General features: G+C 43.6%; 1 protein-coding gene across 13 annotated transcripts in view; it reads right to left on the bottom strand.

Moving 5' to 3' along the window:
• The window catches only part of KIF1B (kinesin family member 1B), a 280,308-nt gene that overhangs the window by 100,890 nt on the left and 167,138 nt on the right, over window positions 1-12,280 (bottom strand). For all 13 annotated transcript variants that reach the window (XM_077458165.1, XM_077458166.1, XM_077458172.1 and 10 more), the window contains 5 exons: window positions 4,031-4,110; window positions 3,837-3,943; window positions 2,355-2,438; window positions 2,083-2,263; window positions 22-94 (listed from right to left, as the gene is read on the bottom strand). In XM_077458165.1, the coding sequence (XP_077314291.1) occupies window positions 22-94; window positions 2,083-2,263; window positions 2,355-2,438; window positions 3,837-3,943; window positions 4,031-4,110 (525 nt within the window). The remainder of the gene's footprint in view (window positions 1-21; window positions 95-2,082; window positions 2,264-2,354; window positions 2,439-3,836; window positions 3,944-4,030; window positions 4,111-12,280) is intronic.

Raw genomic sequence — 12,280 nt, 5'->3', positions numbered from 1 at the left:
ATTCAGCAATGCAGCTCTTACCAGTCTCTGCTGCTCCAGAAGGAGGTCTGCTTCTTCCTTTTCCTTTTTGTACAAAATTTCCATTTCCTGAAGCCTGTAGGAAGAGATAGAGGAAAACGGCATCAGCTACAACAGTCCTGACAATACCCTAAAGCATTCGTTTCAAACATAAGGTCTGTATTTTAGGTGGAGTCTATGGACTGTGTCAAGTCAGTTACGACAATTACCATCAGACCTTCCATAGCAGTTTGTTGGCACTGGTGGATCCGTTGGCACCCAAAAAGGGGATCCGTACACTACTTACCCTGCTTCTGTACTATGCACGTAAAATAATCATTCTGTCATGGAAGAGACCGGTGGCCCCTACCATTGTGGCTTGGAAAGCATTAATAAATAACACCTTACCGCTGTACAAAGCTACAGATCTTAGTCTGGGGTGATGTGATTTGACTCTGTAAATGTGTGCTTTATTTTCCTTATTTACCTCTTTACAAGAAACAAGCCACTAGTAGGGTCTGGAGCTGCATTGTTCACTGGTGCTGGTGTATTGTAGTGCTGACTGTTGAATCAGTTTTAATGTTTGTAACTTTACTATGAACATTTCAATAAAAAATAATAAAAATAATAAAACCACATAAGGCCCTGGGACAAAGGTGGCCCGCCAGGCCATTTCACATGGCCTTTACACCTCTCCTGCAGCTGTGGAACCCCTCCTTGTCTCCACCCCCACCTTGTCTCAGCAGTCGGCAGTAGAGAGGACAGAACTCCTCCCCCAGATCCTACGCCTCTCCATGCAGCCGCTGAGAGGCTCGTTTCGGTCTCCCATCTAAGCAGCGAGCAGGAGAGAGGACAGAACTCCTTATGCAGATCCTGTACCTCTCTGTGCAGCTGCAGCACCAATCTCATCCTCGCCTCCCCAGTCTTAGCATTGAGCAGTCTCCAGCAGCTGACCCCAGCCCTCCTCCAGATCCTGCACTTTCTGCTTCCCAGCTCCGCCTCCAGCTTCTTCTTGGCGGCAGCAGCACAGGGTAAGGGGGTGCACTGTGATGTAAGGGGGGTGGGAGACTCTACTTTTGATGGTGGGTGGGCTCTTTCTGTGCTGAGTGTGCTCACCACATGCTCCCAGCAGAGTCCGAACTGTCCAAGACAGCTCTTGGTCCCCACTAATAAGCAGTAGCCAGCGGGACCAGCTCACGATCAAAGTGGTTACATGATTGCCGATCCTTTCCACCCCCAGGGCATACAGACCCTATTTAAAAGGGACGGGGACATGGGGGGGGGTTCTGGGAAAAAAGGGGTTAACATGCTCAGTTTTGAATGGACAAAAAAAGCATAAATATAAGTAGTACACAAATAAATATAAGTAGTACACAAATAAAAAAAATAAAAAAACATTTCTCTTTTAAAGAATGATAATCACTTGGCTGGATGCAGCATCGGTACCCCCCTGCCGGCTCTAACACTAAAAACTGAGTTATCAAACACCACCGATCGCTCAGTTCTTACAGCTCCCTGAGCAGACAGCTGGTGACTGTCACTAACTGGAGCTCTGGGCTGTGGAGGGGGAAGGAGCAGGCAGCTCTGGCTCTCAGCGGGTCGCCGAAAGGCTGCGGTCCAGGCATGTGGGCCAAATTCGACCATATGGTTTGCGATTTTGCCTGAGCCTGGATCGGCTCTGTGATGCTTCAGCCCGCTGTCTGCTGAGAACGTGTCACAGGAGTGCAGAATGAACTGTACTCCTGTGATCAACAGGAGAGGTACAGCCAAACAAGCTTTCCCTGTACTTCTCCTTTAAATAACAAATATAATAGTGGAAAGGAGCTGCAGACGAGTTTAAGTTCTACAGAGTAAAAGGCATCCGAGAATATTGAGGTTTAGGAAAGTTTATTTGAAAATAAAATAGGATTGGATGTGTGGATGTTGCTCTTTCCACTTTTTTCTTTTCAAAGACTTCAATTGGGGTGTGCAGCCTTCTCAGACTCTCACATATGTGTCGCTCTAAGATATAGTTTTCCTTATTGGACAAGCCATACAGAGTAGAACAAAGGCAATAATAGCTTGGGGCAAAAAAAGAGCATGTACCTTTTCTCCATCTCCTGTTTCATATCAATGCCCTGTTTCTCCAAAAGCTCACGCTGGGCAAACGTCCAATCCACAGGCTCCGAGGGCGTCTCTGCTGATGGCGTCTTCTCCCTCTCTGCCCTGGCCTGCTCAGGGTGGTTGAAACGGAAAACGTGGTTCTTACCCATAATTATTCGGTTCCCTGAAAAGAATGGGAGGGAAGGAGGATTAAAGCGAATGAGCAGAACTTTTTGATGTCGGAAGTCATAGGAAGTGAAAACTTTTCTACTTACCGGAACGCAGCTGTACGGGAAGGACAACCCGCTTTCCATTAACGTAAGTCTCTGAATGCTCACATGGCTCCAATGTGACAACAACTAAGGGAATGAGAGGCAAGAGATAAGCTACAGATGAGGAAGTAGTATTTTCTTTGGGTCCCCAAATGGAATAAAATGGTAAATTTGTTATAGGTGAACTCAGAACATAAAACTATTTGTTCCAAAACTGAACAATAAGAAGAAAAGTTGTGTTCAAATGGTTGTAAAACATCACATATACCCAGTGACGTGACTATCCTCAAGTGATACACAGAGATGAAACCGATACAAGTACCAGTTTATCTGTAGTCTTCTCTCTGTTCAAAGTTCTGCATTAAAGCGATTGTAAAGTCTCTTTTTTTTCCCTAAAAATAACATACATGTTATACTTACCTGCTCTGTTGCAGTGGCTTTGCACAAAGCAGCCCAGATCCTCCTCTTCTCGGGTCCATCTTCGACTCTCTTGGCCCCTCCCTCCTGTTCAGTGCCCCCACAGCAAGCAGCTTCCTTTGGGGGCACCCGAGCTGAGTCATTCAGCTCCCTGTGTCCATTCAGCCACTGAGCCCCGACCTGGCCTGCCCCCTCGCTGCCCTGATTGGCTAGCTGACTTTGATTGACAGCAGCGGGAGCAAATGGCGCTGCTGCTGTGTCTCAGCCAGTCAGGAGGAGCGTCTTGGACAGCCAAGGCACTCATGGACATCGCTGGAAAAAGATGGGGCTCAGGTAAATATTAAGGGGGCTGAGGAAGGTTGCTACAAACAGAAGGCTTTTTATCTTAATGAATAGAATGCATTACGATAAAAACATTTCTGTCTTTACAACCCCTTTAATAAAGTTATCTGAGAGTTCAAATAAGGGGGCGGGGAGCTGAAGTCGCACTCTGTAGAACTCAGTGAGGAGAGCTCTGAGTGCTAATTGGATGGAAGAGACACACCCCCTTCACACAGCTCAGGCTTTCAATCTGCCCTAGATCTCTCCCGTCACCATTTTTCTCTTGGTGTCAGAAAAACATGTCAGAGGTGACTCATGCTGATAGCAGAAGAACAAAGCAGCAGACAGAAATGACACGCAGTGCTTTTAATTGAGACGAGTACATACTATAAAGGGATATATGCTTTGGTTATATTTCATGTCTGAGGTTTACAACCACTTTAAAGTGGAGTTCCACCCAAAAATTGAACTTCCGCTTTAAGAGAGGTGACCCCCTGGCCCTGTAGCCACAGCCGGGCACCCACAGTTACAATGCTGGCGCCGCTGACAGGAGGGGGAGATGAGCGGGGCTTTGCTCCCCTGCATTGCTGGACTGTGGGACAGGTAAGTTTCCGATTATTAAAAGTCAGCAGCTGCAGTGTTTTTAGCTGCTGACTTAATTTTTTTTTTTTTTTAAGCAGAACTCCGCTTTAACTGTGACACCTCAGCCTGCCCCAGTACAGTTCAACATTTGTTTGAATCCTTTACCTTCTCCATTTGGCATCCTCTCACTGCGGAATATGCAATGTTTTTCTTTAATATGGGCGCCGCTTAGCACGATATCCTGTCGCCTTTCTGCATCTGCCTGACCAACCCTGGTGAAACAAGATGGAAGAGGTTACATCAAGCAGTAACAGCAAGGCAAAACCCGAGGTGCGCAGTTGCACCTTATGTTGGCTTACCTGGTGATACCATCTTTGATGTAATACAAAAGGCACTCCGACATGAGAGGATCTTCATTAAGGTTAACGAGGTGAGGAGTCTGCAAAATAGAGTGTAGTCATTAACATAAATCTTCCATGATTGGAATGAGAAACACGTCTCCTGCCGCAAACACAAATCTGGGGCCCAAAGCCACAGCACAGGTTTACAACATAACAAATAAAACCCCAACCCATAAGACTATGCAATCCACTCCAACCAATAAAAAAAACAGGACTTCCCTGGGTAAAACCTCAAGCTGAATATAGACAAAGACCTAGTTATACAATTTAAATATATGTATAGGGACTCTTTTGCTCGATAAAATGATGTTTAAATTTGTGCTGCAAATTTTGCGATTCAGGTTCCTGATCTCCATCGCTAGATGGAGATGATCACCACTACCATACATTACACATACGTAGGCTGCATCTGTCCCCCGGCGCACCTTACACTGAGAACCGAATGATTTAACATCGCAGATTGCTCAGTTCTCACAACTTCACGAGCAGAGAGCCGGTGACTGTCAGTCACCGGCTCTCTGCACTAGAGCTGCAACCAACGATTAATCTGTCTGTCGACTAATCTATCGATTATTTTTTCGATTAGTCAACGACTGTCCGATTATTTATTTTTATTTTTTTAATGAATCTAGTGTGTTCTTTTTGTGAATAGATAATAATCCTTTGGATAACTTTACAAAAAAATTACACGTACAACTTCTAATATAATATTTCAACTTTTATTAAATATTTTTCCAAAAAGTAATTCAATGTGGTAAAGTTTTTACAGTATAAAAAAGTGCCAAAAATAAAATTTAAACACTTCGCAATCAGGCACGAATAATGGCATTGCCATTAATTCAGGGCCAGAAGCATTAAAAAATGCCATATAAAAATGCTACAAAAGCACTGCTGCTCTGCACTGCGTACAAAACACATGAAAGACATAATGTACAAAAATAGAGTGCCCAAAAATAAAAGGTAATGCTTAAGGGCATGAGGCTTGAAAATGCCATACAAATTCTGCCTAACACTTTGCAAAAGATGCATTCAGAAGGCATTATGTGGTAACCTTACTACTCAACCACACATGCTGCCTTCAGAATGCATCTTTTCCTAAGTGTTAGGCAGAATTTATAATATATGGCATTATGCCTCTTGACCTAAAGTGTTGTTGTTTATAAAGTAACACCACAAAAATGCCGGTTAACATACAATAACACTATGTAATTGTAATCATTCATTACATAGTGTTATTGTAGAGTGTTGATTGAGCATTTGTGGTGTGTTACTGGAGTCTGCACCCTCTCCATTCACTAGAGCGCTGGGCTGTGGAGAGGACAGGAGCAGCTGGCTCAGCCTCTCAGCGGCTCACTGAGAGGCGGAGCTGGGTGCCGGTCCAAGCAAGTGTGTGGATCCAGACTCCAGTGTCGCAAACTTGCCTGAGCCTGTACCTGCTCTGTGATGCCAGCAGACAGCAGACTTCAGCCTGCTGTTTGCTAAAAATGGGTCACTGGAGTGCGAAACGAACTGCACTTCTGTGATCCACAGGAGTACAGCCAAATGAGTTTTGGCTTTACTTCTCCTTTAAGTTGTTATTGGGTACATTACATTAATACAGTATTTTCTCTATAGAGTCTTTAATGTAAAGGTTTTGTTTATTTGAGTTGATTCATTTTTCATATCTTTTGTAAACAATTTAAAGTGGAGGGCCGGTTTAAAAAAAAAATTTTTTTTTAAAAGTCAGCAGCTGCAAACACTGTAGCTGCTGACTTTTAATAAGCACACTTACCTGTCCAGGGCGCCCGCCATGTCGGCTGCCCGAGGCTGACCCATCCCTCGGCTCCCGGCGCCACCATTTTGGCTAAGGGAAACAGGCAGTGGAGCCTTGCGGCTTCACTGCCCGTTTCCTACTGCGCATGCGCGAGTCGTGCAGCGCTTTGTGAATGGGGCGCGCTGTGTTCTGGGACACACAGTTCCCAGAACACAGTGCGACCCATTACCCAGAAGACGCCGCATGGAGGAGAGAAGACAGAAGATCTCCACGGAGGAGGAAGAGGCAGATTAGGACGATGTGCCTAGCAACAGGCATTTCTGATAAGTTAAAAAATAAAATAAAAATTTTCATTTTTCTTTCAGATTTTTTTCTAATTTTTAATGTATTTTTTTTTCAGGGTGGCCCTCCACTTTAAAAAAGCTTCATTGGAATTTCCTTTGAAGATCAAACCAATATTATTTTGATCCGCTGTCGTAGGACCCTTAAATGGCGGTGGGCCTGTTACCCATTTGGTAATCCAGCACCGACTATGAGCAAATGTGCACTTGGCTTCGATTTGTTACTGTATTTCAATCTGCTAAGGCTGGGTTCACACTATTGAGAATTGGATGTGGGTTTCCCCACATCCAATTCTCATTGCAGGAGATTGTGACCTGGCTCTCAATGGAGCCGGTTCACATATCTCCGCAGCGGCTCCAGTGCGAATTGCACAGGAGTCCTGTGCGTCTTTTTGGCCCGTTTCAAGTCTGAAATCAGCACAAAATTCGGGCTGAAATCGGACCAGAAACAGTGAATGGAGACGCACCGGACTCCTGCTGTGAGCCGCTGCATTCTCCATTGTGAACCGAGCCTAATGCATCTAACACTCAAAGCTGCCCCCATGTTCTCCATCATCCAGAGGGGGAGGGGGGGGGGTCACTAATACAGGAGGTGTTACCGGCCAGATCACCAGGTGAAAACAAAGGGGGGAAAGCCTAAAAACAGAAAACGAACGCAGCTACCACATCTAATTATTGATAAACTATAATGTATTAAATTGTAATACCACCTAAAAAACTACTTCCAAAATTTACAGACAAAAAAACCTAAAGCCAGTAAAAATGCAATTTCTTTTTATTAAACACAAATATATGTACAGAGATAACTAAGATATATCACAGGCCTTTGGCACAGATAGGATGATCGTTTCACTCACAGACACAGATCAGAAGCCCTTCATACAATGACACCCCCTTAGACAATTCAGTTCTAGTCTAACAAGACAATCTAATTCATAGCACAAACCTTTTTTGGGGAAAATACCCCATTAGAGTCAGCAAACAGATCACATGGACTGGGCGATAAGATCTGTGTGACCAGGAAGTAGAGAGCGATGATTGATCGATGGAATGAGAGAGATGATCAACAGATGTAATGGAAAGTATAACAACAGTGAACCAACCCACACAGATCTAGAGAAGACAGCATTTCCTGTGCAATGTTATATTCTGGACTGTACAAAACAGAAAGGACCAGGGTTCAGAGCAGTCAGCTCATGCTAGGACTTGTAGTTCTGAAAACGTTTGAAGGTCACCAGTTGCCTAAAACTTTGCAGCCATCAAATCAGAATCGTTCCAATGCGTTTCCCCCGAGACCCACCCAGAACTTTCTGCTGGATAACTCAATACACAAAGGACCATCAAGAAAGAAGTGCCAGTTTCGCGACAAGAAAAAATTAACAAATGGGTCTGGCTAGCTGTTATGCTGTAGTTCTATTTACAGTAGCTCACAAAAGTGAGTACACCCCTCACATTTTTGTAAATATTTTATTCTATCTTTTCATGTGACAACACTGAAGAAATGACACTTTGCTACAATGCAAAGTAGTGAGTGTACAGCTTGTATAACAGTGTAAATTTGCTGTCCCCTCAACATTAATCAACACACAGCCATTAATGTCTAAACCACTGGCAACAAACGCGAGTACACTCATAAGTAAAAATGTCCAAATTGGGCCCAATTAGCCATTTTCCCTTCCCCCGGAGTCATGTGACTCGTTAGTGTTACACGGTCTCAGGAGTGAATGGAGAGCAGGTGTGTTAAATTTGGTGTTATCCCTCTCACATACTGGTCACTGGAAGTTCAACATGGCACTTCATGGCAAGATCTGAAAAAAAGAATTGTTGCTCTACATAAAAACGGCTTAGGCTATAAGATTGCCAAGACCCTGAAAGACCAAAAATCTCCATATGCATATGGAGCCGGTGGATTCCTTCTCCGGCTCACACGGACGAGCCGGTAGAAGCACCGGAGGGCGGCGAGAGGGGGGATGTCCCACTGCCTGTAAGAACAATCAAGCGGCTGATCTGCCACTATGATTGTTCTTACGGTGCAGGGAATCATCAGCTGAAGAGGACGATGCTGGGTTGATGCCTGTAGGTGCAAGCATCAGCCCAGTATAACCACTGAAATTGGAGGACGTCCATGTATGCCCTACCAGTGGGAAGGGGTTAAAAGTGAGAGCACATGGAGTTAATCTGTAAAATAATCCCTTGCTCACCTATGTAGCTGCAGTCACTGAAGAAATTCATCTTAATTTACATCCTTGAAGTTGAACTCTGGTTAACTTCTCAAAAGCTCACCTTTTAATATAAACACCTGGTCTGCATTTATATTAGAAGGCTCGAAGGCAGACAAGTCACTGCTGTGAGAGGGAGAGATGAGCTGTTTGGAGCAGAGAAATGAGCTGACATGTTCTTTCTCCTGTGAACTTTGAAGATACATTGCTCTACAGTATCTGCACCTACAAAGGTTAGTGAGTTCTTGCTTTGAAAGAGAAGTTTGGGAATTAAAAAACAAACATACATACATACATTTCCTAGGTGGATGCAGCATCAATCCTCCGCCGCTGCTTCTAAGACACAGAACTGAGTGATCGGAGACCACTGATTGATCAGTTCTGGGGCTTCACTGAGCAGAGAGCCAGTAACTGTCAGTTACCAGCTCTCTGCTCTGCCCTTCCAGTGCTCACTGGAGCGCTGGGCTGTGGAGGGGGCTGGAGTGGCGGTCTCAGGCTCTCAGGGGTGTGCTGAGAAGCTGAGCTAGCCAAGCTAGCTGCCAGTCACGGATCTGGGTGCATCCTGATATTAAAGTTGGGATCTATCCAGAGCCGAGATCAGCTGAGTGATGTCAGCCAACAGCAGAATTTAGCCTACTGACGGCTGAATACGGGTCACAGGAGTGCAGAACCAAGTGCACTGCTGTGATCCCCAGGAGAAGTATAGCCAAATAAATGATGGCTCTATTTCTCTTTTAACCACTTCCCACCCGGCCAATGCACATATACGGCCGGGTGGGAGCCGTCCACTTCTGATCCTTCAGAAGGAGCGGGATCGCGCGTGCCCGCGATCCCGATGTGCTCGTGTCACCCGGACACGGCACATCTCAGATCGGCAGGAGCGCTCTGTGATTGGCCCTCCTGATCACATGACGGCCGTGTCCAATCACGGCCGTCATGTGATGTAAACAAACAGCCGGTTGCTAGGCAATCGGCTCCTCCTCTCCTCACACAGAAGTCATCGCTGAGGAGAGGAGAGCAGATCGCTGCAGCCAGCTGATGATCAGTGAGTATGAGCTGTTTTTTTACAGCTTTTTACTCACTGATCACCAGTCTAGTGTAAACACACAACACACCACACAGTATAAACACAGTATAAACACAATGTGTCCCCAAAACACACATGTTCCCAAAACATACATGTCCCCAAATAATAAAAACACATGTCCCCCACATATGTCCCACTAAAATCACATGTCCCAATGATTATCTGCACACATATGTACGTGATCACCTGCACACATATGTACATGATCATTTGCGTACATATGTCTGTGATCACACAAACAAATTATTATACACTTAACGGAATTTTTTTTACCAAAAACATGTAGCAGAATACATTTTGGCTTAAATTTATGACAAAATTTGATTTTATTGGATTTCTTTTAAAATAGAAAAAAGAAAATATTGTTTTTGTTTCCAAATTTCCGCTATTTTTGCGCTTATATCGGAAAAAAAAAAAAAAACGAAGTGGCGAATAAATACCACCAAAATAAAGCTCTATTTGTGCGAACAAAATGATAAAAATTTCATTTGGGTACAGTGTAGCATGACCGCGCAATTGTCACTGAAAGCGCTAGAGCGAAGAAAGCTGAAAATTGGGCTGAGAAGGAAGGGGGCGAAAGTGCCCTGTATTGTAGTGGTTAAAGCCCATTTACTGCTTGCTAAGAACATGTACAGTAAATACTTCAATGTTCATAGACTGGTTCACTTTATTGCGCATCAAGCATAAAGAAATGTCAGGATTTCAATACATGCAATTCTGAATCTTGTCCATGGGTGCTCCACAAAGTAATCCAAATTTGTCCAGCTGTTACAGAACCACAAGTCCAAGCATGTCATGACACCTACTTATCTAGACTGATAAACTTCCCTACTAGACAAAACATGGGCACATACAGGAGTCTAAAAGGAGAACTAAGAAAATGCCTAATAACGATAAATTCAACTACATTTAAGGTGATATCTAAAAACATTTCCATAATTATAGGAGTGGTCTCCCCAAAAACAGCAGTGCAGGTAGATGCTGAAGGACTGAATACCCACTGGCATTTTTTATCTATAGGTTATTCCTGTGGTAAGATCTCTAGAACTGAATTCCCAAATTCAGAGCACAGTGAGCATGCACCGGTGACACTACCTGCTGAAACACATCTGAACATCACCTAAACAGTGCTTGTTATTCTTGCTAACGCATGCGTTTTGGTGCGGATCAGTTTTTAAAATGGGTCAGGCACTTGTTTTGTACGTTTCCCATGTGTAGGGCGGGGGAAGCAAAAGAGGGGAGAGAACCATAAAGTTCAGATTGAGACAAAGGATAGAGCAGACGGCGGTCTTCACTTAATAATGAAAATGTCTTTAATGGTTAAACAAAGAATACAAAAACACATGAAGATAATGGGCAGGTGATATAAAAATTAAAAAACATTAAGAACAAAGTAGCCACAGGTGTGCACACCCACAAGACAAAAGGTCACCCAGATATTTCATATATTGCCATATAAGTGTCATAACAATTTGAGACACATGAGAGAGGCTCAATTGGCAGGATCAAGGGAAAGAGAATTAAGAAACGTCCTTCAATGGTGTCAGGTAGTAATTTAATTATGCAGACACCCTGCAGACTTCGTTGGCTCAGAACCCGAGATCCTCCAAATATTTATTATTATTATTTTTTCTCCCACAAAAGTGGAGTTGCATTTGCTCCATATGCATAGGGATCAATTGCTACTCAACTAATCTCTAAATATTTTAGCAGCATGCCTGAGCTACAAAAATCTCCTTTGTGGTGCAGGCCATAAAAAGCCAATGAGTAATTCACCTTCTTCAGCATCCACTTACCGGATCTGTGGGGACTTTGCAGTATAGATTTGGGGTTTCTAATCTACACTCCGTATTGATGGGTGTATGCTACAGGTCACTACTATCACAATGAAAACACAGTAATTCATGAGCCACAACCATCTCCTGGTTAATTACAAATACTATGAAAAACAGCTCAGATCGATTAGTCTTGAAAAAATCTCAGCACTTTGTTAATATCTCTGTCTCTAATGTTTACTAATCAACCATTTATCAGCTAGATGGGGAAAAAAAAAAGATGCCCAAAAGGCATTAGCATTTATCCCTGGCTCATGAATTGAGTTGTTGGACAGACCTGATCTGTGGACAGAGAGTCAAAATATTCATCAAAGATCATGGAGGAGATCTGGAGGAGAGGTGAGCGTTGACAGTGAAATATACGAAAAGAAAGACAGGACATTAGAGGAAATCTATAGCGAACCAGGGAGGAGAGATTGCGGTGTGGATTGGGAAATGGAGAAGGAGGAAAGGTCACTTCAAGATGTGATAAATGATGCAGTGGACACATTTTCTGACGGTAACTTAAGACATCACACAGAAAGTGTTTAAAGAATATAAAAGCAATTTCGTGGTAAAAAAAAAAAAATTTAAATGATACATTTTATTTAGTTTTACTGTAAGAAATCATGACTTCTATTTAGCAAGTCTTCAATGTAGTGTCTAAAAACATGTATAAGACCCCATTCACACCTGAGCGTTTTGTAGCTTGAAGCTACAAAACGCTAGAGGGGAAAAATTATATTATTCTCAATGGAGATGGTTCACATCTCCACTACATGTCGCCGGAAGCCGAACGCCTGAAGCTCAAACAAGTTCCGGACCCTTTTTTGTCGCTTGATTTGAGCAGATTTGGGCGTTTTTCTTCTTTTAACATTGGTGACCTTTTGCCCTGCACAAAATCGCGGCAAATCGCCGCAAAAAACGCTACGCTCAGGTGTGAATGCAGCCTAAGCGGTCTTAAAGATGCAGTGTTTTCTGGTGTTAGATGAAA

The sequence above is a fragment of the Lithobates pipiens genome, unplaced genomic scaffold (genome assembly GCF_037356315.1).
Source record: "Lithobates pipiens isolate NorthernLeopardFrog02 unplaced genomic scaffold, aLitPip1_a1.2 Scaffold_27, whole genome shotgun sequence".
In the NCBI taxonomy this organism is placed as follows: Eukaryota; Metazoa; Chordata; class Amphibia; order Anura; family Ranidae; genus Lithobates; species Lithobates pipiens.
Note: the sequence above shows the minus strand (reverse complement) of the source record. Positions and strands in the feature narration are given on the sequence as shown.